At 31.1% G+C, this 20,896-nt stretch overlaps 1 protein-coding gene across 1 annotated transcript in view; it reads right to left on the reverse strand.

The window, feature by feature from the left end:
* LOC137421273 (fibronectin type III and SPRY domain-containing protein 2) overlaps positions 1–20,896 on the reverse strand; it is a 204,794-nt gene that overhangs the window by 138,275 nt on the left and 45,623 nt on the right. The window contains exon 10 of the mRNA XM_068107170.2: positions 20,345–20,501. Coding sequence (XP_067963271.2) covers positions 20,345–20,501 — 157 coding nt within the window. The remainder of the gene's footprint in view (positions 1–20,344; positions 20,502–20,896) is intronic.

Below are 20,896 nucleotides of genomic sequence, written 5' to 3' on the forward strand. Positions count from 1 at the left end.
GTATGATGAAAAGTGTAGGAGGAATAGTGAATAATGAAAAGTGTATAATGAAAAGTGTATAATGAAAAGTGTATGATGAAAAGTTTATGATGAAAAGTGTAGGATGAAATGTGTATGATGAAAAGTGTTTAATGAAAAGTGTATAATGAAAAGTGTATAATGAAAAGTGTATGATGAAAAGTGTATAATGAAAAGTGTATAATGAAAAGTGTATGATGAAAAGTGTATAATGAAAAGTGTATAATGAAAAGTGTATAATGAAAAGTGTATAATGAAAAGTGTATGATGAAAAGTGTATGATGAAAAGTGTATAATGAAAAGTGTATAATGAAAAGTGTGTAATGAAAAGTGTATAATGAAAAGTGTATGATGAAAAGTGTATAATGAAAAGTGAATAATGAAAAGTGTATAATGAAAAGTGTATAATGAAAAGTCTATAATGAAAAGTGTATAATGAAAAGTGTATGATGAATAGTGTATAATGAAAAGTGTATAATGAAAAGTGTATGATGAAAAGTGTATAATGAAAAGTGTATGATGAATAGTGTATAATGAAAAGTGTATAATGAAAAGTGTATGATGAAAAGTGTATAATGAAAAGTGTATGATGAATAGTGTATAATGAAAAGTGTATGATGAATAGTGTATAATGAAAAGTGTATGGTGAAAAGTGTATGCTGAAAAGTGAATAATGAAAAGTATATGATGAAAAGTGAATTATGAAAAGTGTATAATGAAAAGTGTATGATGAAAAGTGTATGATGAAAAGTTTATGATGAAAAGTGAATAATGAAAAGTATATGATGAAAAGTGAATTATGAAAAGTGTATAATGAAAAGTGTATAATGAAAAGTGTATGATGAAAAGTATATGATGAAAAGTGTATGATGAAAAGTGTATAATGAAAAGTGTATGATGAAAAGTGTATGATGAAAAGTGTATGATGAAAAGTGTATGATGAAAAGTGTATGTTGAAAAGTGTATGATGAAAAGTGTATGATGAAAAGTGAATGATGAAAAGTGAATAATGAAAAGTGTATGATGAAAAGTGTATGATGAAAAGTGTATGATGAAAAGTGAATAATGAAAAGTGTATGGTGAAAAGTGTATGCTGAAAAGTGAATAATGAAAAGTATATGATGAAAAGTGAATTATGAAAAGTGTATAATGAAAAGTGTATGATGAAAAGTGTATAATGAAAAGTGTATAATGAAAAGTGTATGATGAAAAGTGTATAATGAAAAGTGTATAATGAAAAGTGTATAATGAAAAGTGTATAATGAAAAGTGTATGATGAAAAGTGTATGATGAAAAGTGTATAATGAAAAGTGTATAATGAAAAGTGTGTAATGAAAAGTGTATAATGAAAAGTCTATAATGAAAAGTGTATGATGAAAAGTGTATGATGAATAGTGTATAATGAAAAGTGTATAATGAAAAGTGTATAATGAAAAGTGTATGATGAAAAGTGTATGATGAATAGTGTATAATGAAAAGTGTATGATGAAAAGTGTATGATGAATAGTGTATAATGAAAAGTGTATGATGAATAGTGTATAATGAAAAGTGTATGATGAAAAGTGAATAATGAAAAGTGTATGATGAATAGTGTATGATGACAAGTGAATAATGAAAAGTGTATGGTGAAAAGTGTATGCTGAAAAGTGAATAATGAAAAGTATATGATGAAAAGTGAATTATGAAAAGTGTATAATGAAAAGTGTATGATGAAAAGTGTATGATGAAAAGTTTATGATGAAAAGTGAATAATGAAAAGTATATGATGAAAAGTGAATTATGAAAAGTGTATAATGAAAAGTGTATAATGAAAAGTGTATGATGAAAAGTGTATGATGAAAAGTGTATGATGAAAAGTGTATAATGAAAAGTGTATGATGAAAAGTGTATGATGAAAAGTGTATGATGAAAAGTGTATGATGAAAAGTGTATGTTGAAAAGTGTATGATGAAAAGTGTATGATGAAAAGTGAATGATGAAAAGTGAATAATGAAAAGTGTATGATGAAAAGTGTATGATGAAAAGTGTATGATGAAAAGTGAATAATGAAAAGTGTATAATGAAAAGTGTATGATGAAAAGTGTATGATGAAAAGTGTATGATGAATAGTGTATAATGAAAAGTGTATGATGAAAAGTGTATGATGAAAAGTGTATGGTGAATAGTGTATAATGAAAAGTGTATGATGAATAGTGTATAATGAAAAGTGTATGATGAATAGTGTATAATGAAAAGTGTATGATGAATAGTGTATGATGAAAAGTGTATGACGAAAAGTGTATGATGAAAAGTGTATGATGACAAGTGTATGATGAAAAGTGTCTGATGACAAGTGTATGATGAAAAGTGTATGTTGAAAAGTGTATAATGAAAAGTGTATGATGAAAAGTGTATAATGAAAAGTGTATGATGAATAGTGAATAATGACAAGTGTATGATGAATAGTGTATGATGAAAAGTGAATAATGAAAAGTGTATGATGAATAGTGTATGATGACAAGTGAATAATGAAAAGTGTATGGTGAAAAGTGTATGCTGAAAAGTGAATAATGAAAAGTATATGATGAAAAGTGAATTATGAAAAGTGTATAATGAAAAGTGTATAATGAAAAGTGTATAATGAAAAGTGTATGATGAAAAGTGTATAATGAAAAGTGTATGATGAAAAGTGTATGATGAAAAGTGTATGATTAAAAGTGTATGATGAAAAGTGTATAATGAAAAGTGTATGATGAAAAGTGTATGATGAAAAGTGTATGATGAAAAGTGTATGATGAAAAGTGTATGATGAAAAGTGTATGATGAAAAGTGTATGATTAAAAGTGTATGATTAAAAGTGTATGATGAAAAGTGTATAATGAAAAGTGTATGATGAAAAGTGTATGATGAAAAGTGTATGTTGAAAAGTGCATGATGAAAAGTGTATGATGAAAAGTGTATGATGAAAAGTGTATGATGAAAAGTGTATGATGAAAAGTGTATGATGAAAAGTGTATGATGAAAAGTGTATGATGAAAAGTGTATGATGAAAAGTGTATGTTGAAAAGTGTATGATGAAAAGTGTATGTTGAAAAGTGTATGATGAAAAGTGTATGATGAAAAGTGTATGATGAAAAGTGTATGATGAAAAGTGTATGATGAAAAGTGTATGATGAAAAGTGTATGACGAAAAGTGTATGATGAAAAGTGTATGATGACAAGTGTATGATGAAAAGTGTATGATGACAAGTGTATGATGAAAAGTGTATGTTGAAAAGTGTATAATGAAAAGTGTATGATGAAAAGTGTATGATGAAAAGTGTATGATGAAAAGTGTATGATGAAAAGTGTATGATGAAAAGTGTATGATGAAAAGTGTAGGATGAAAAGTGTATGATGAAAAGTGTATAATGAAAAGTGTATAATGAAAAGTGTATAATGAAAAGTGTATGATGAAAAGTGTAGGATGAAAAGTGTATGATGAAAAGTGTATGATGAAAAGTGTATGATGAAAAGTGTATGATGAAAAGTGTATGATGAAAAGTGTATGATGAAAAGTGTATGATGAAAAGTGTATAATGAAAAGTGTATAATGAAAAGTGTATGATGAAAAGTGAATAATGAAAAGTGTATAATGAAAAGTGTATAATGAAAAGTGTATGATGAAAAGTGTATGATGAAAAGTGAATAATGAAAAGTGTATAATGAAAAGTGTATAATGAAAAGTGTATGATGAAAAGTGTATGATGAAAAGTGAATAATGAAAAGTGTATGATGAAAAGTGTATGATGAAAAGTGTATGATGAAAAGTGAATAATGAAAAGTGGATAATGAAAAGTGTATGATGAATAGTGTATGATGAAAAGTGTATGATGAAAAGTGAATAATGAAAAGTGTATGATGAAAAGTGGATGATGAATAGTGTATGATGAAAAGTGAATAATGAAAAGTGTATGATGAAAAGTGTATGATGAAAAGTGTATGATGAATAGTGTATAATGAAAAGTGTATGATGAAAAGTGTATGATGAAAAGTGTATGATGAATAGTGTATAATGAAAAGTGTATGATGAAAAGTGTATGATGAAAAGTGTATGATGAATAGTGTATAATGAAAAGTGTATGATGAAAAGTGAATAATGAAAAGTGTATAATGAAAAGTGTATAATGAAAAGTGTATGATGAAAAGTGTATGATGAAAAGTGAATAATGAAAAGTGTACAATGAAAAGTGTATAATGAAAAGTGTATGATGAAAAGTGTATAATGAAAAGTGTATGATGAAAAGTGTATGATGAAAAGTGAAGAATGAAAAGTGTATGATGAAAAGTGTATGATGAATAGTGTATGATGAAAAGTGAATAATGAAAAGTGTATGATGAAAAGTGTATGATGAAAAGTGTATGATGAATAGTGTATAATGAAAAGTGTATGATGAAAAGTGTATGATGAAAAGTGTATGATGAATAGTGTATAATGAAAAGTGTATGATGAAAAGTGTATGACGAAAAGTGTATGATGAATAGTGTATAATGAAAAGTGTATGATGAATAGTGTATGATGAAAAGTGTATGATGAATAGTGTATAATGAAAAGTGTATGATGAATAGTGTATAATGAAAAGTGTATGATGAAAAGTGTATAATGAAAAGTGTATGATGAAAAGTGTATGATGAAAAGTGTATGATGAATAGTGTATAATGAAAAGTGTATGATGAAAAGTGTGTGATGAAAAGTGTATGATGAATAGTGTATAATGAAAAGTGTATGATGAATAGTGTATAATGAAAAGTGTATGATGAATAGTGTATAATGAAAAGTGTATGATGAATAGTGAATAATGAAAAGTGTATGATGAATAGTGTATAATGAAAAGTGTATGATGAATAGTGTATAATGAAAAGTGTATGATGAATAGTGTTTAATGAAAAGTGTATGATGAATAGTGTATAATGAAAAGTGTATGATGAATAGTGTTTAATGAAAAGTGTATGATGAATAGTGAATAATGAAAAGTGTATGATGAATAGTGTATGATGAATAGTGTATGATGAAAAGTGAATAATGAAAAGTGTATGATGAATAGTGTATGATGAATAGTGTATGATGAAAAGTGAATAATGAAAAGTGTATGATGAATAGTGTATGATGACAAGTGAATGATGAAAAGTGTATGATGAATAGTGTATGATGAAAAGTGTATGGTGAAAAGTGTATGATGAAAAGTGTATAATGAAAAGTGTATGATGAAAAGTGTATGGTGAAAAGTGTATGCTGAAAAGTGAAAAATGAAAAGTATATGATGAAAAGTGAATTATGAAAAGTGTATAATGAAAAGTGTATAATGAAAAGTGTATGATGAAAAGTGAATTATGAAAAGTGTATAATGAAAAGTTTATAATGAAAAGTGAATTATGAAAAGTATATGATGAAAAGTGAATTATAAAAAGTGTATAATGAAAAGTGTATAATGAAAAGTGTATGATGAAAAGTGTATGATGAAAAGTGAATAATGAAAAGTGTATGATGAATAGTGTATGATGACAAGTGAATAATGAAAAGTGTATGCTGAAAAGTGAATAATGAAAAGTGAATAATGAAAAGTTTATGATGAATAGTGTATGGTGAAAAGTTTATGATGAAAAGTGTATGATGAAAAGTGTATGATGAAAAGTGTATAATGAAAAGTGTATAATGCAAAGTGTATGATGAAAAGTGAATAATGAAAAGTGTATGATGAAAAGTGGATGATGAAAAGTGTATGATGAATAGTGTATAATGAAAAGTGTATGATGAAAAGTGTATGATGAAAAGTGTATGATGAATAGTGTATAATGAAAAGTGTATGATGAATAGTGTATAATGAAAAGTGTATGATGAATAGTGTATAATGAAAAGTGTATGATGAAAAGTGTATGATGAAAAGTGTATGATGAATAGTGTATGATGAATAGTGTATAATGAAAAGTTTATGATGAAAAGTGAATAATGAAAAGTGTATGATGAAAAGTGGATGATGAAAAGTGTATGATGAATAGTGTATAATGAAAAGTGTATGATGAAAAGTGTATGATGAAAAGTGTATGATGAATAGTGTATAATGAAAAGTGTATGATGAATAGTGTATAATGAAAAGTGTATGATGAAAAGTGTATGATGAAAAGTGAATAATGAAAAGTGTATGATGAATAGTGTATGATGACAAGTGAATAATGAAAAGTGTATGCTGAAAAGTGAATAATGAAAAGTGAATAATGAAAAGTTTATGATGAATAGTGTATGGTGAAAAGTTTATGATGAAAAGTGTATGATGAAAAGTGTATGATGAAAAGTGTATAATGAAAAGTGTATAATGAAAAGTGTATGATGAAAAGTGAATAATGAAAAGTGTATGATGAAAAGTGGATGATGAAAAGTGTATGATGAATAGTGTATAATGAAAAGTGTATGATGAAAAGTGTATGATGAATAGTGTATAATGAAAAGTGTATGATGAATAGTGTATAATGAAAAGTGTATGATGAAAAGTGTATGATGAAAAGTGTATGATGAATAGTGTATGATGAATAGTGTATAATGAAAAGTTTATGATGAAAAGTGAATAATGAAAAGTGTATGATGAAAAGTGGATGATGAAAAGTGTATGATGAATAGTGTATAATGAAAAGTGTATGATGAAAAGTGTATGATGAAAAGTGTATGATGAATAGTGTATAATGAAAAGTGTATGATGAATAGTGTATAATGAAAAGTGTATGATGAAAAGTGTATGATGAAAAGTGTATAATGAAAAGTGTATGATGAATAGTGTATAATGAAAAGTGTATGATGAAAAGTGTATTATGAAAAGTGTATGATGAAAAGTGTATGATGAATAGTGTATAATGAAAAGTGTATGATGAAAAGTGTGTGATGAAAAGTGTATGATGAATAGTGTATAATGAAAAGTGTATGATGAATAGTGTATAATGAAAAGTGTATGATGAATAGTGTATAATGAAAAGTGTATGATGAATAGTGTATAATGAAAAGTGTATGATGAATAGTGAATAATGAAAAGTGTATGATGAATAGTGTATGATGAAAAGTGAATAATGAAAAGTGTATGATGAATAGTGTATGATGAGAAGTGAATAATGAAAAGTGTATGGTGAAAAGTGTATGCTGAAAAGTGAATAATGAAAAGTATATGATGAAAAGTGAATTATGAAAAGTGTATAATGAAAAGTGTATAATGAAAAGTGTATGATGAAAAGTGAATTATGAAAAGTGTATAATGAAAAGTGTATAATGAAAAGTTTATGATGAAAAGTGAATAATGAAAAGTATATGATGAAAAGTGAATTATGAAAAGTGTATAATGAAAAGTGTATAATGAAAAGTGTATGATGAAAAGTGTATGATGAAAAGTTTATGATGAAAAGTGAATAATGAAAAGTTTATGATGAAAAGTGTATGATGAAAAATGTATGATGAAAAGTGTATGATGAAAAGTGTATGATGAAAAGTGTATGATGAAAAGTTTATGATGAAAAGTGAATAATGAAAAGTTTATGATGAAAAGTGAATGATGAAAAATGTATGATGAAAAGTGTATGATGAAAAGTGTATGATGAAAAGTGTATGATGAAAAGTGTAGGATGAAAAGTGTGTGATGAAAAGTGTATGATGAAAAGTGTATAATGAAAAGTGTATGATGAAAAGTGTATGATGAAAAGTGAATAATGAAAAGTGTATGATGAAAAGTGGATGATGAATAGTGTATGATGAAAAGTGAATAATGAAAAGTGTATGATGAAAAGTGTATGATGAAAAGTGTATGATGAAAAGTGAATAATGAAAAGTGTATAATGAAAAGTGTATGATGAATAGTGTATGATGAAAAGTGTATGATGAAAAGTGAATAATGAAAAGTGTATGATGAATAGTGAATAATGAAAAGTGTATGATGAATAGTGTATAATGAAAAGTGTATGATGAATAGTGTATAATGAAAAGTGTATGATGAATAGTGTTTAATGAAAAGTGTATGATGAATAGTGTATAATGAAAAGTGTTTGATGAATAGTGTATAATGAAAAGTGTATGATGAATAGTGAATAATGAAAAGTGTATGATGAATAGTGTATGATGAATAGTGTATGATGAAAAGTGAATAATGAAAAGTGTATGATGAATAGTGTATGATGACAAGTGAATAATGAAAAGTGTATGATGAATAGTGTATGATGACAAGTGAATAATGAAAAGTGTATGATGAAAAGTGTATAATGAAAAGTGTATGATGAAAAGTGTATGGTGAAAAGTGTATGCTGAAAAGTGAAAAATGAAAAGTATATGATGAAAAGTGAATTATGAAAAGTGTATAATGAAAAGTGTATAATGAAAAGTGTATGATGAAAAGTGAATTATGAAAAGTGTATAATGAAAAGTGTATAATGAAAAGTTTATAATGAAAAGTGAATTATGAAAAGTATATGATGAAAAGTGAATTATAAAAAGTGTATAATGAAAAGTGTATAATGAAAAGTGTATGATGAAAAGTGTATGATGAAAAGTGAATAATGAAAAGTGTATGATGAATAGTGTATGATGACAAGTGAATAATGAAAAGTGTATGCTGAAAAGTGAATAATGAAAAGTGAATAATGAAAAGTTTATGATGAATAGTGTATGGTGAAAAGTTTATGATGAAAAGTGTATGATGAAAAGTGTATGATGAAAAGTGTATAATGAAAAGTGTATAATGCAAAGTGTATGATGAAAAGTGAATAATGAAAAGTGTATGATGAAAAGTGGATGATGAAAAGTGTATGATGAATAGTGTATAATGAAAAGTGTATGATGAAAAGTGTATGATGAAAAGTGTATGATGAATAGTGTATGATGAAAAGTGTATGATGAATAGTGTATAATGAAAAGTGTATGATGAATAGTGTATAATGAAAAGTGTATGATGAAAAGTGTATGATGAAAAGTGTATGATGAATAGTGTATGATGAATAGTGTATAATGAAAAGTTTATGATGAAAAGTGAATAATGAAAAGTGTATGATGAAAAGTGGATGATGAAAAGTGTATGATGAATAGTGTATAATGAAAAGTGTATGATGAAAAGTGTATGATGAAAAGTGTATGATGAATAGTGTATAATGAAAAGTGTATGATGAATAGTGTATAATGAAAAGTGTATGATGAAAAGTGAATAATGAAAAGTGTATGATGAATAGTGTATGATGACAAGTGAATAATGAAAAGTGTATGCTGAAAAGTGAATAATGAAAAGTGAATAATGAAAAGTTTATGATGAATAGTGTATGGTGAAAAGTTTATGATGAAAAGTGTATGATGAAAAGTGTATGATGAAAAGTGTATAATGAAAAGTGTATAATGAAAAGTGTATGATGAAAAGTGAATAATGAAAAGTGTATGATGAAAAGTGAATGATGAAAAGTGTATGATGAATAGTGTATAATGAAAAGTGTATGATGAAAAGTGTATGATGAAAAGTGTATGATGAATAGTGTATAATGAAAAGTGTATGATGAATAGTGTATAATGAAAAGTGTATGATGAAAAGTGTATGATGAAAAGTGTATGATGAATAGTGTTTGATGAATAGTGTATAATGAAAAGTTTATGATGAAAAGTGAATAATGAAAAGTGTATGATGAAAAGTGGATGATGAAAAGTGTATGATGAATAGTGTATAATGAAAAGTGTATGATGAAAAGTGTATGATGAAAATTGTATGATGAATAGTGTATAATGAAAAGTGTATGATGAATAGTGTATAATGAAAAGTGTATGATGAAAAGTGTATGATGAAAAGTGTATAATGAAAAGTGTATGATGAATAGTGTATAATGAAAAGTGTATGATGAAAAGTGGATTATGAAAAGTGTATGATGAAAAGTGTATGATGAATAGTGTATAATGAAAAGTGTATGATGAAAAGTGTGTGATGAAAAGTGTATGATGAATAGTGTATAATGAAAAGTGTATGATGAATAGTGTATAATGAAAAGTGTATGATGAATAGTGTATAATGAAAAGTGTATGATGAATAGTGTATAATGAAAAGTGTATGATGAATAGTGAATAATGAAAAGTGTATGATGAATAGTGTATGATGAAAAGTGAATAATGAAAAGTGTATGCTGAATAGTGTATGATGAGAAGTGAATAATGAAAAGTGTATGGTGAAAAGTGTATGCTGAAAAGTGAATAATGAAAAGTATATGATGAAAAGTGAATTAGGAAAAGTGTATAATGAAAAGTGTATAATGAAAAGTGTATGATGAAAAGTGAATTATGAAAAGTGTATTATGAAAAGTGTATAATGAAAAGTTTATGATGAAAAGTGAATAATGAAAAGTATATGATGAAAAGTGAATTATGAAAAGTGTATAATGAAAAGTGTATAATGAAAAGTGTATGATGAAAAGTGTATGATGAAAAGTTTATGATGAAAAGTGAATAATGAAAAGTTTATGATGAAAAGTGTATGATGAAAAATGTATGATGAAAAGTGTATGATGAAAAGTGTATGATGAAAAGTGTATGATGAAAAGTGTATGATGAAAAGTGTAGGATGAAAAGTGTGTGATGAAAAGTGTATGATGAAAAGTGTATAATGAAAAGTGTATGATGAAAAGTGTAGGATGAAAAGTGTGTGATGAAAAGTGTATGATGAAAAGTGAATAATGAAAAGTGTATGATGAAAAGTGGATGATGAAAAATGTATGATGAAAAGTGTATGATGAAAAGTGTATGATGAAAAGTGTATGATGAAAAGTGTAGGATGAAAAGTGTGTGATGAAAAGTGTATGATGAAAAGTGTATAATGAAAAGTGTATAATGAAAAGTGTATAATGAAAAGTGTATGATGAAAAGTGTATGATGAAAAGTGTATGATGAAAAGTGTATGATGAAAAGTGTAGGATGAAAAGTGTCTGTTGAAAAGTGTATGATGAAAAGTGTATGATGAAAAGTGTATGATGAAAAGTGTATGATGAAAAGTTTGTGATGAAAAGTGTATGATGAAAATTGTATGATGAAAAGTGTATGATGAAAAGTGGAGGATGAATAGTGAATAATGAAAAGTGTATGATGAATAGTGTATGATGAAAAGTGAATAATGAAAAGTGTATGATGAATAGTGTATGATGACAAGTGAATAATGAAAAGTGTATGGTGAAAAGTGTGTGCTGAAAAGTGAATAATGAAAAGTATATGATGAAAAGTGTATGATGAAAAGTGTATGATGAAAAGTGTAGGATGAAAAGTGTAGGATGAAAAGTGTATGATGAAAAGTGTATGATGAAAAGTGTATGATGAAAAGTGTATGATGAAAAGTTTGTGATGAAAAGTGTATGATGAAAAGTGTATGATGAAAAGTGTAGGATGAATAGTGAATAATGAAAAGTGTATAATGAAAAGTGTATAATGAAAAGTGTATGATGAAAAGTGTATGATGAAAAGTGTATGATGAAAAGTGTAGGATGAAAAGTGTGTGATGAAAAGTGTATGATGAAAAGTGAATAATGAAAAGTGTATGATGAAAAGTGTATGATGAAAAATGTATGATGAAAAGTGTATCATGAAAAGTGTATGATGAAAAGTGTAGGATGAAAAGTGTATGATGAAAAGTGAATAATGAAAAGTGTATGATGAAAAGTGTATGATGAAAAATGTATGATGAAAAGTGTATGATGAAAAGTGTATGATGAAAAGTGTATGATGAAAAGTGTAGGATGAAAAGTGTGTGATGAAAAGTGTATGATGAAAAGTGTATAATGAAAAGTGTATAATGAAAAGTGTATAATGAAAAGTGTATAATGAAAAGTGTATAATGAAAAGTGTATGATGAAAAGTGTATGATGAAAAGTGTATGATGAAAAGTGTATGATGAAAAGTGTAGGATGAAAAGTGTATGTTGATAAGTGTATGATGAAAAGTGTATGATGAAAAGTGTATGATGAAAAGTTTGTGATGAAAAGTGTATGATGAAAAGTGTATGATGAAAAGTGTATGATGAAAAGTGTATGATGAAAAGTGTAGGATGAAAAGTGTATGATGAAAAGTGTATGATGAAAATTGTATGATGAAAAGTGTATGATGAAAAGTGGAGGATGAATAGTGAATAATGAAAAGTGTATGATGAATAGTGTATGATGAAAAGTGAATAATGAAAAGTGTATGATGAATAGTGTATGATGACAAGTGAATAATGAAAAGTGTATGGTGAAAAGTGTGTGCTGAAAAGTGAATAATGAAAAGTATATGATGAAAAGTGTATGATGAAAAGTGTATGATGAAAAGTGTAGGATGAAAAGTGTATGATGAAAAGTGTATGATGAAAAGTATATGATGAAAAGTGTATGATGAAAAGTTTGTGATGAAAAGTGTATGATGAAAAGTGTATGATGAAAAGTGCAGGATGAATAGTGAATAATGAAAAGTGTATGATGAATAGTGTATGATGAAAAGTGAATAATGAAAAGTGTATGATGAATAGTGTATGATGACAAGTGAATAATGAAAAGTGTATGGTGAAAAGTGTAGGATGAATAGTGAATAATGAAAAGTGTATGATGAATAGTGTATGATGAAAAGTGAATAATGAAAAGTGTATGATGAATAGTGTATGATGACAAGTGAATAATGAAAAGTGTATGATGAAAAGTGTAGGATGAATAGTGAATAATGAAAAGTGTATGATGAATCGTGTATGATGAAAAGTGAATCATGAAAAGTGTATGATGAATAGTGTATGATGACAAGTGAATAATGAAAAGTGTATAATGAAAAGTTATGATGAAAACTGTATGATGAAAACTTTATGATGAAAAGTGAATAATGAAAAGTGTATGATGAAAAGTGTAGGATGAATAGTGAATAATGAAAAGTGTATGATGAATAGTGTATGATGAAAAGTTTATGATGAAAAGTGTATGATGAATAGTGTATGATGAAAAGTGAATAATGAAAAGTGTATAATGAAAAGTTTATGATGAAAAGTGTATGATGAAAAGTTTATGATGAAAAGTGAATAATGAAAAGTTTATGATGAAAAGTGTATGATGAAAAGTGTATGATGAAAAGTTTATGATGAAAAGTGTGGGATGAAAAGTGTGTGATGAAAAGTGTATGATGAAAAGTGTATGATGAAAAGTGTATGATGAAAAGTGTATGATGAAAAGTGTATGATGAAAAGTGTATGATGAAAAGTGTATGATGAAAAGTGTATGATGAAAAGTGTAGGATGAAAAGTGTGTGATGAAAAGTGTATGATGAAAAGTGTATGATGAAAAGTGTATGATGAAAAGTGTATGATGAAAAGTGTATTATGAAAAGTGTATGATGAAAAGTGTATGATGAAAAGTGTATGATGAAAAGTGTAGGATGAAAAGTTTGTGATGAAAAGTGTATGTTGAAAAGTGTATGATGAAAAGTGTATGATGAAAAGTGTAGGATGAAAAGTTTGTGATGAAAAGTGTATGTTGAAAAGTGTATGTTGAAAAGTGTATGATGAAAAGTGTATGTTGAAAAGTGTATGATGAAAAGTGTATGATGAAAAGTGTAGGATGAAAAGTGTATGATGAAAAGTGTATGATGAAAAGTGTATGATGAGAAGTGTATGATGAAAAGTGTATGATGGAAAGTGTATGATGAAAAGTGTATGATGAAAAGTGTAGGATGAAAAGTGTGTGATGAAAAGTGTATGTTGAAAAGTGTATGATGAAAAGTGTATGATGAAAAGTGTATGATGAAAAGTGTAGGATGAAAAGTGTATGATGAAAAGTGTATGATGAAAAGTGTATGATGAAAAGTGTATGATGAAAAGTGTATGATGAAAAGTGTATGATGAAAAGTGTATGATGAAAAGTGTATGATGAAAAGTGTATGATGAAAAGTGTATGATGAAAAGTGTATGATGAAAAGTGTATGATGAAAAGTGTATGATGAAAAGTGTATGATGAAAAGTGTGTGATGAAAAGTGTATGATGAAAAGTGTATGATGAAAAGTGTATGATGAAAAGTGTATGATGAAAAGTGTATGTTGAAAAGTGTATGATGAAAAGTGTATGATGAAAAGTGTATGATGAAAAGTGTATGATGAAAAGTGTATGATGAAAAGTGTATGATGAAAAGTATATGATGAAAAGTGTATGTTGAAAAGTGTATGATGAAAAGTGTATGATGAAAAGTGTAGGATGAAAAGTGTATGATGAAAAGTGTATGATGAAAAGTGTATGATGAAAAGTGTATGATGAAAAGTGTATGATGAAAAGTGTATGATGAAAAGTGTAGGATGAAAAGTGTGTGATGAAAAGTGTATGATGAAAAGTGTATGATGAAAAGTGTATGTTGAAAAGTGTATGATGAAAAGTGTATGATGAAAAGTGTATGATGAAAAGTGTATGATGAAAAGTGTATGATGAAAAGTGTATGATTAAAAGTGTATGATGAAAAGTGTAGGATGAAAAGTGTATGATGAAAAGTGTATGATGAAAAGTGTATGATGAAAAGTGTATGATGAAAAGTTTGTGATGAAAAGTGTATGATGAAAAGTGTATGATGAAAAGTGTATGATGAAAAGTGTAGGATGAAAAGTGTAGGATGAAATGTGTATGATGAAAAGTGTATGATGAAAAGTGTATGATGAAAAGTGTATGATGAAAAGTGTATGATGAAAAGTGTATGATGAAAAGTGTATGATGAAAAGTGTATGATGAAAAGTGTATGATGAAAAGTGTATGATGAAAAGTGTAGGATGAAAAGTGTATGATGAAAAGTGTATGATGAAAAGTGTATGATGAAAAGTGTATGATGAAAAGTGTATGATGAAAAGTGTTGGATGAAAAGTGTATGATGAAAAGTGTATGATGAAAAGTGTATGATGAAAAGTGTATGATGAAAAGTGTGTGATGAAAAATGTATGATGAATAGTGAATAATGAAAAGTGTATGATGAAAAGTGTATAATGAAAAGTGAATAATGAAAAGTGAATAATGTAAAGAAAAGAAAAATGAAAAGGGCCCGGGCACCACTTTATCGCTCCAAAGTCCGAATGGTAGTGCTACCCTGAGCGGATGCTGTCTACAACTGACTACCTAAAAAAATATGTAAAAACATTTTTAAAAACCTAAAAAGTATGCCTTTTCACAGTAGTTGTACCCCTCAATACAAGTCGGAGGCCAAATCTTCCCCATTTCCCCCTGCTGTCTGGATTCGTTAGGGCAGTGCGGTCACGGTCAGAGTGCCGATAAATCCACCATCCTGGACGTGGGGGTTCTCTGAGTCCCTCCTGTGAAATCGATCATCTCCTTGTCGCGGGCTTATTCGAGAGAACTATTCGGGGCTAGACAACAACACCAACAACAACAACAACAACACCAAAAACGTCTGTTGTCCCATTGTCCAGTGATTGCAGACCTATCTGTATACTGTATTATAAATCGCTTTCTGGTTTTGCCCAACCTCTAAATGTCATCCATCTTCCATCTGCCAGGGTGTATTCAGTTACCAAGCAGCTCGCTAGCGCTTGCCAAGCCAGCCGTTCCTTAACAACAGTTTTGATGGAGTTCTTACTTGAGTGCTTAAGCCACTTGGTGAGCTTGGTAACTGAACACACCCCGGGCTGCTTTCTGCGTTTAGAAGGACACATTCGCCTTGTTTCTCGCCAAAGCTGTTGTCTTAAAAGTAAACTTGATTGATTAATTTTCTTGTCTTTTTATCTCATCTACGATGGAGTCGAGATGAGCTGTTAAAGCCATAACGATGTCCTTCCGACAGTCAGTCAGTCCAGCAATGGTCCGCTAACATTTTTCCTTTTTTCCCTACTTCTCCGAGGCAGCTCAACGGATCATTTTGAAATTCAGCACAAGGATTCATGGCGTCGATGCTCAAAAACGAATGGAGCCCTTGTTAAAATCTCCATCCAGGTGGTGAGATAATTAGCTAATTAACTCAAAATGTAATCTTTGTTTGTATGTCCAACACATATCGCAATATTATATCATCGATGTTTCCTCTCATTTAATTTCAACCAATTAATCCTCTTAATTTAACTTGATCTTATCATTATTTAATTAAACTCTTGATTACGTTTTAACATTAATGTCGTTATGCCCTCTTGGTTTGAAGAACGGGAAAGAAATGGGGAGGGGAGGACCAATAATTTGGAGGGGGTGGGGGAGAGGGTGGCGGGGGGCAGAAAATCCTTTTTATTATTTAATTTTTTAGTCCTTTTAAGACCCCTTCAACACTTTGGACCTCTTCGGACTCCTTAACACCCTACAGAACCCTAAGACCATTAAGACCCTTTAAGATCCCAAAGCCCTCTAGAGACTCCCCAGAACCCTAAGTCTCTTTAGAACTCTAAGACCCTTTGGAACCCTAAGACCCTTCAAGACCCCTAAGATCCATAATACCCTCTAGAACCCAAAGACTTAAAACCCCCAAGTCCCCCTAGGCCCCTCAGACCCTTAAGACCCTCTTTATCACCTAATGCAGCCCGACTATGACCCACTTCCATCAGGAGACAAGCATCTGTCCCATTTGGGACTAATTGGTTCACGAGTTATCAAACAGAGTGACCACTATAATCGTCATGGGTGTGTGTCTGTCAGTCTGTCTGTCCGCAGCATAACGACCGGATGATATCATCTGATCTTTATTTACAGGGGAGGGGATCTTTATTTACAGGGGATCTTTATTTATTTACATTTACAGATGATATCATTTACAGGGCACAGGAGCAATTATCATCGGAGGAAGCACTAGTTTAGAAACCTGGCACAACATTAGCTTTAAAGGTGATGGGATTAGTATTTTTTTTTTGATTTTACATATGTACACAAATATTGGACACAAATGCACACTTGTATACACACACACAGGCACACACAATGGAGGTATATACTTTGAGACCTGGTAGGTCTCCGTTCCATCTCCTGAAACTCACCCACGTGTGGAAATAGCAGCCAACAACACAAAGGTACACATCCATACATGCATATATGGACTCACACACACTCACACGGAGGTGGATACTTTGAGACCTGGGATGGCCTCCCAGATATACCCAAGGTGGAGGGGGTGTGCCTAATCAGTCGACCATTTTACCAAAACGGTTTTTGCCATCCTCGTGACATTACGCCAATTCTTTGTTCTGTATGCAGCACATGTCTGGTTTGTCCATCATATGGCAGTTAAACGGCCAGAGAGGTGACCAGATTTCGACTCAGCTCGACATACTCCTTCGGAATGTTTTAAACCACCTGGTATATTTCACAAAGCCATGAGAGTTTGAACAAATGTGAAGCACAATTGGTAAGAAGATTGCTGCAATGGAGCAGGAACTGCACCAGGAAGTATGCCACTTTGTGTGTAACAGAATCATTGGAATCTCCCGCGATGAAGCTAACTCCAAGGGCCTCTCACTCACTCACCGCAGGCAGGTTGGTGGTCTTTCCGTCTTCTACCGACTCCTCTCTGGCCTTGCCCCCCCAGCTCTCTCTGGGCTCTGTCCCGCAAATATTCCTACAGGTCGCACAAGATCTGCCTGCAACCCTCTTATGGTCAAACTGCCGAAATCTCGGCTCTCTGCTCACCTTCACTCCTTCATTCCTCTTTTCTCCCACCTCTGGAACAAACTCCCTCACTCTCTTCAATCCCACTCCACCCTCCAGGTCTTTAAAACAGCTGTTCACCACCATCTCTTATCTTCCCCCATCCAAAACCTTGATCTTTTCTACCCCCGCTAATTTCACCCCAATTCCACTTTTTTGAAATACCAACTTCTGTCCTGGAAGTCCTTGGTGTCCTTGTGTTTTATACTTCTCCCTCCCCCCCCCCCCCTTCCCACGCCTCCTCCCCCCAAGCCCTCTTCCACCCACACATCTCCCTGCTCTCAAATGTTGTGTTTGTGTGCTTCCCCTTCTCTCCCCCATCTTGTTTTCCGCTCCCTCTTTTTATATATTTTGTTTGTCTGGTTGATTTGTTTGTGAAGTAAATGTTAGCTCTTTCACGAGCCTCGATTCAGTATACAAAAAAAACCAAAAAAAAATCTTGATGAAACTTGGGTGGGAGGTTGATATCATGATCTAGTTGTGTCCTGCCTAGAGTGGGCGTATTGCGCCCATTGTGGGCGGGGCCATGCCCGCAAGAGATGTCTTTTTAGGGGGTAATCGAGTTCAAGCTACATCTTCTCCGAGGGAGTTGGTGGAATCTGACAAGGGTTTCGGTATTTGGTTAGGCCAATGTCATGTGTCTAGCCCCACAGAGCTCGATTTTTCATTTTCTCCCCAAGGTCAAGGTCACAAGGTCACGAAATTTAGAAAAGTTGATTTTTGATGGTTTTATTACATTGTTCACTTCCTGAAAGGATGAAATGTCGTACATGTTTTTATATTATCACATACATCATGAAATACAAGTTTTCCAACAAATTTCAGAATCTTCGACCTTTGACCTTTGAAGGTCACAAAGGTCAAATTTTCAAAGTTGTCGGAATCAAACCGAATTTTCGGTATCGTGTAGCTAACTAACCTCATAACTGATTATACATTATTTTCTATCTCATTTCAAGGTCAGTAACCTTCGTTTTGACATTTCAAGGTCACAAAGGTCAAATTTTCAAAGTTGTCGGAATCGAACCGAATTTTCAGTATTTGTGTAGCTAACTAACCTCATAACTGATTATACATTATTTTCTATCTCATTTCAAGGTCAGTAACCTTCGTTTTGACATTTCAAGATCACAAAGGTCAAATTTTCAAAGTTGTCGGAATCAAACCGAATTTTCGGTATTGTGTAGCTAACTAACCTCATAACTGATGATACATTATTTTCTATCTCATTTCAAGGTCAGTAACCTTCGTTTTGACATTTCAAAGTCACAAAGGTCAAATTTTCAAAGTTGTCGGAATCGAACCGAATTTTCGGTATTGTGTAGCTAACTAACCTCATAACTGATTATACATTATTTTCTATCTCATTTCAAGGTCAGTAACCTTCGTTTTGACATTTCAAGGTCACAAAGGTGAAATTTTCAAAGTTGTCGGAATCAAACCGAATTTTCGGTATTGTGTAGCTAAGTAACCTCATAACTGATTATACATTATTTTCTATCTCATTTCAAGGTCAGTAACCTTCGTTTTGACATTTCAAGGTCACAAAGGTGAAATTTTCAAAGTTGTTGAATCAAACCGAATTTTCGGTATTTGTGTAGCTAACTAACCTCATAACTGATGATACATTATTTTCTATCTCATTTCAAGGTCAGTAACCTTCGTTTTGACATTTCAAGGTCACAAAGGTCAAATTTTCAAAGTTGTCGGAATCGAACCAAATTTTCGATATTGTGTAGCTAAGTAACCTCATAACTGATTATACATTATTTTCTATCTCATTTCAAGGTCAGTAACCTTCGTTTTGACATTTAAAGGTCACAAAGGTCAAATTTTCATAGTTGTCAGAATGAATGAATGAATGATCGTTTTAAGGCCATTTTCCCCGCTAGAGCGGGGGTTAGCCTTGCGGGCCCCATGACAATCATGGTTCCCTGTTTGAAGCAATGTTTTTTTATGGCCGGATGCCCTTCCTGACGCCAAATCGAACCGAATTTTCGGTATTGTGGAGCTAACTAGTCTCATAACAGATAATACATTCCTATTTATATATTTTCAATGTCGGTTTTGACCTTTGTCATTGAATACCGGTATACTCGCTCCTGAACCATCGTCGTCTCCTGACTTGTCATTCTTATTTCTATCATTTCATTCCATTGATACTCTCGTCATGCCCTTCGGAACAGCAACTCTCACGTGTCTGCCCTTTCTTGTTTTACGCCCTTTCATTCCATAACCCACAGCAATATCCATTTTCCTTCTTTTGACCAGTTTTTCTTCCTTTGTTCAATTACTAGCTCTCGTGTCATTTCCTTCCTATCTTTAGATGCTTGTGTTCATAAGTTATCAGTCTTATATCGTCTTTGGATAGGTATTTGTGGATTGTTGACGTGCCCATAGTAAACGTATTAAGGTGGACTGATTCCACTTTGTCTGATAATTTTTGACTTCTTCAGTTGGTCCATAAAACATTCTCCCTTTCTGTGCATTCTCCATACCTCGTGCAGAGAGTACGATTTACAGTATATGATGGCCTTCTCCTCTATATGCACACTGTACTCATGTATACAATATAAAATTAGACATAAAGGTTGGTGTGGTTTTGAGTAGTATCACTACGTCATTCCTAGAACATCTGAACTCCCCTCGTTTGTCTGAGAAATGTCCATTGAAGGATACACTTTTAAATGAATTTAGTATGAGAAGTCACCAGAGCGGTGAATCTGGAATGTTCCGGAACGATTCCAGATGCTGGACCTCCAGGGTATAGGATAGCCCATGCGTTTTGAAGGTGGGTTGCCATCGCAAGGTTGCTCCATGGTCATGCCATGAGGTCATGGAGGCCAATAGTTCTGGTGCAGATGGCACTGTTGATGACAGTAACCACGATCAGTCAATCCAACGTGTTTTGCATTTTAAAGAAATTGAACATAAAACTTTGAAAACACGATTGTAATATTTTGAACAACATAACTCCAGGATAATAGACCTCTAAGACCCAAGACCTCTAAGACCCAAACTCCAGGACGTGTTTAAATTTAGCATGGGCCCCCTGCATGCCCTGTGAGGAAGTAGAGGCAATGAATGACATTCATATACCACATACATCTGGCCATTGCATGGTTGCACAAATTGGTTCTTGTAACCTCTTCCTTTCACCAAAGCCACATCCAGTATTTTGAATATCGCTCAATATTTGTATACGGCACTCAGTTCTGGTTTCCACAGAAATACCAATAAAAAAAGAGTGGCTTTGTGGTGA

This window comes from Myxine glutinosa, chromosome 2 (assembly GCF_964187855.1).
Source record: "Myxine glutinosa chromosome 2, kmMyxGlut1.1, whole genome shotgun sequence".
Lineage (NCBI taxonomy): Eukaryota > Metazoa > Chordata > Myxini > Myxiniformes > Myxinidae > Myxine > Myxine glutinosa.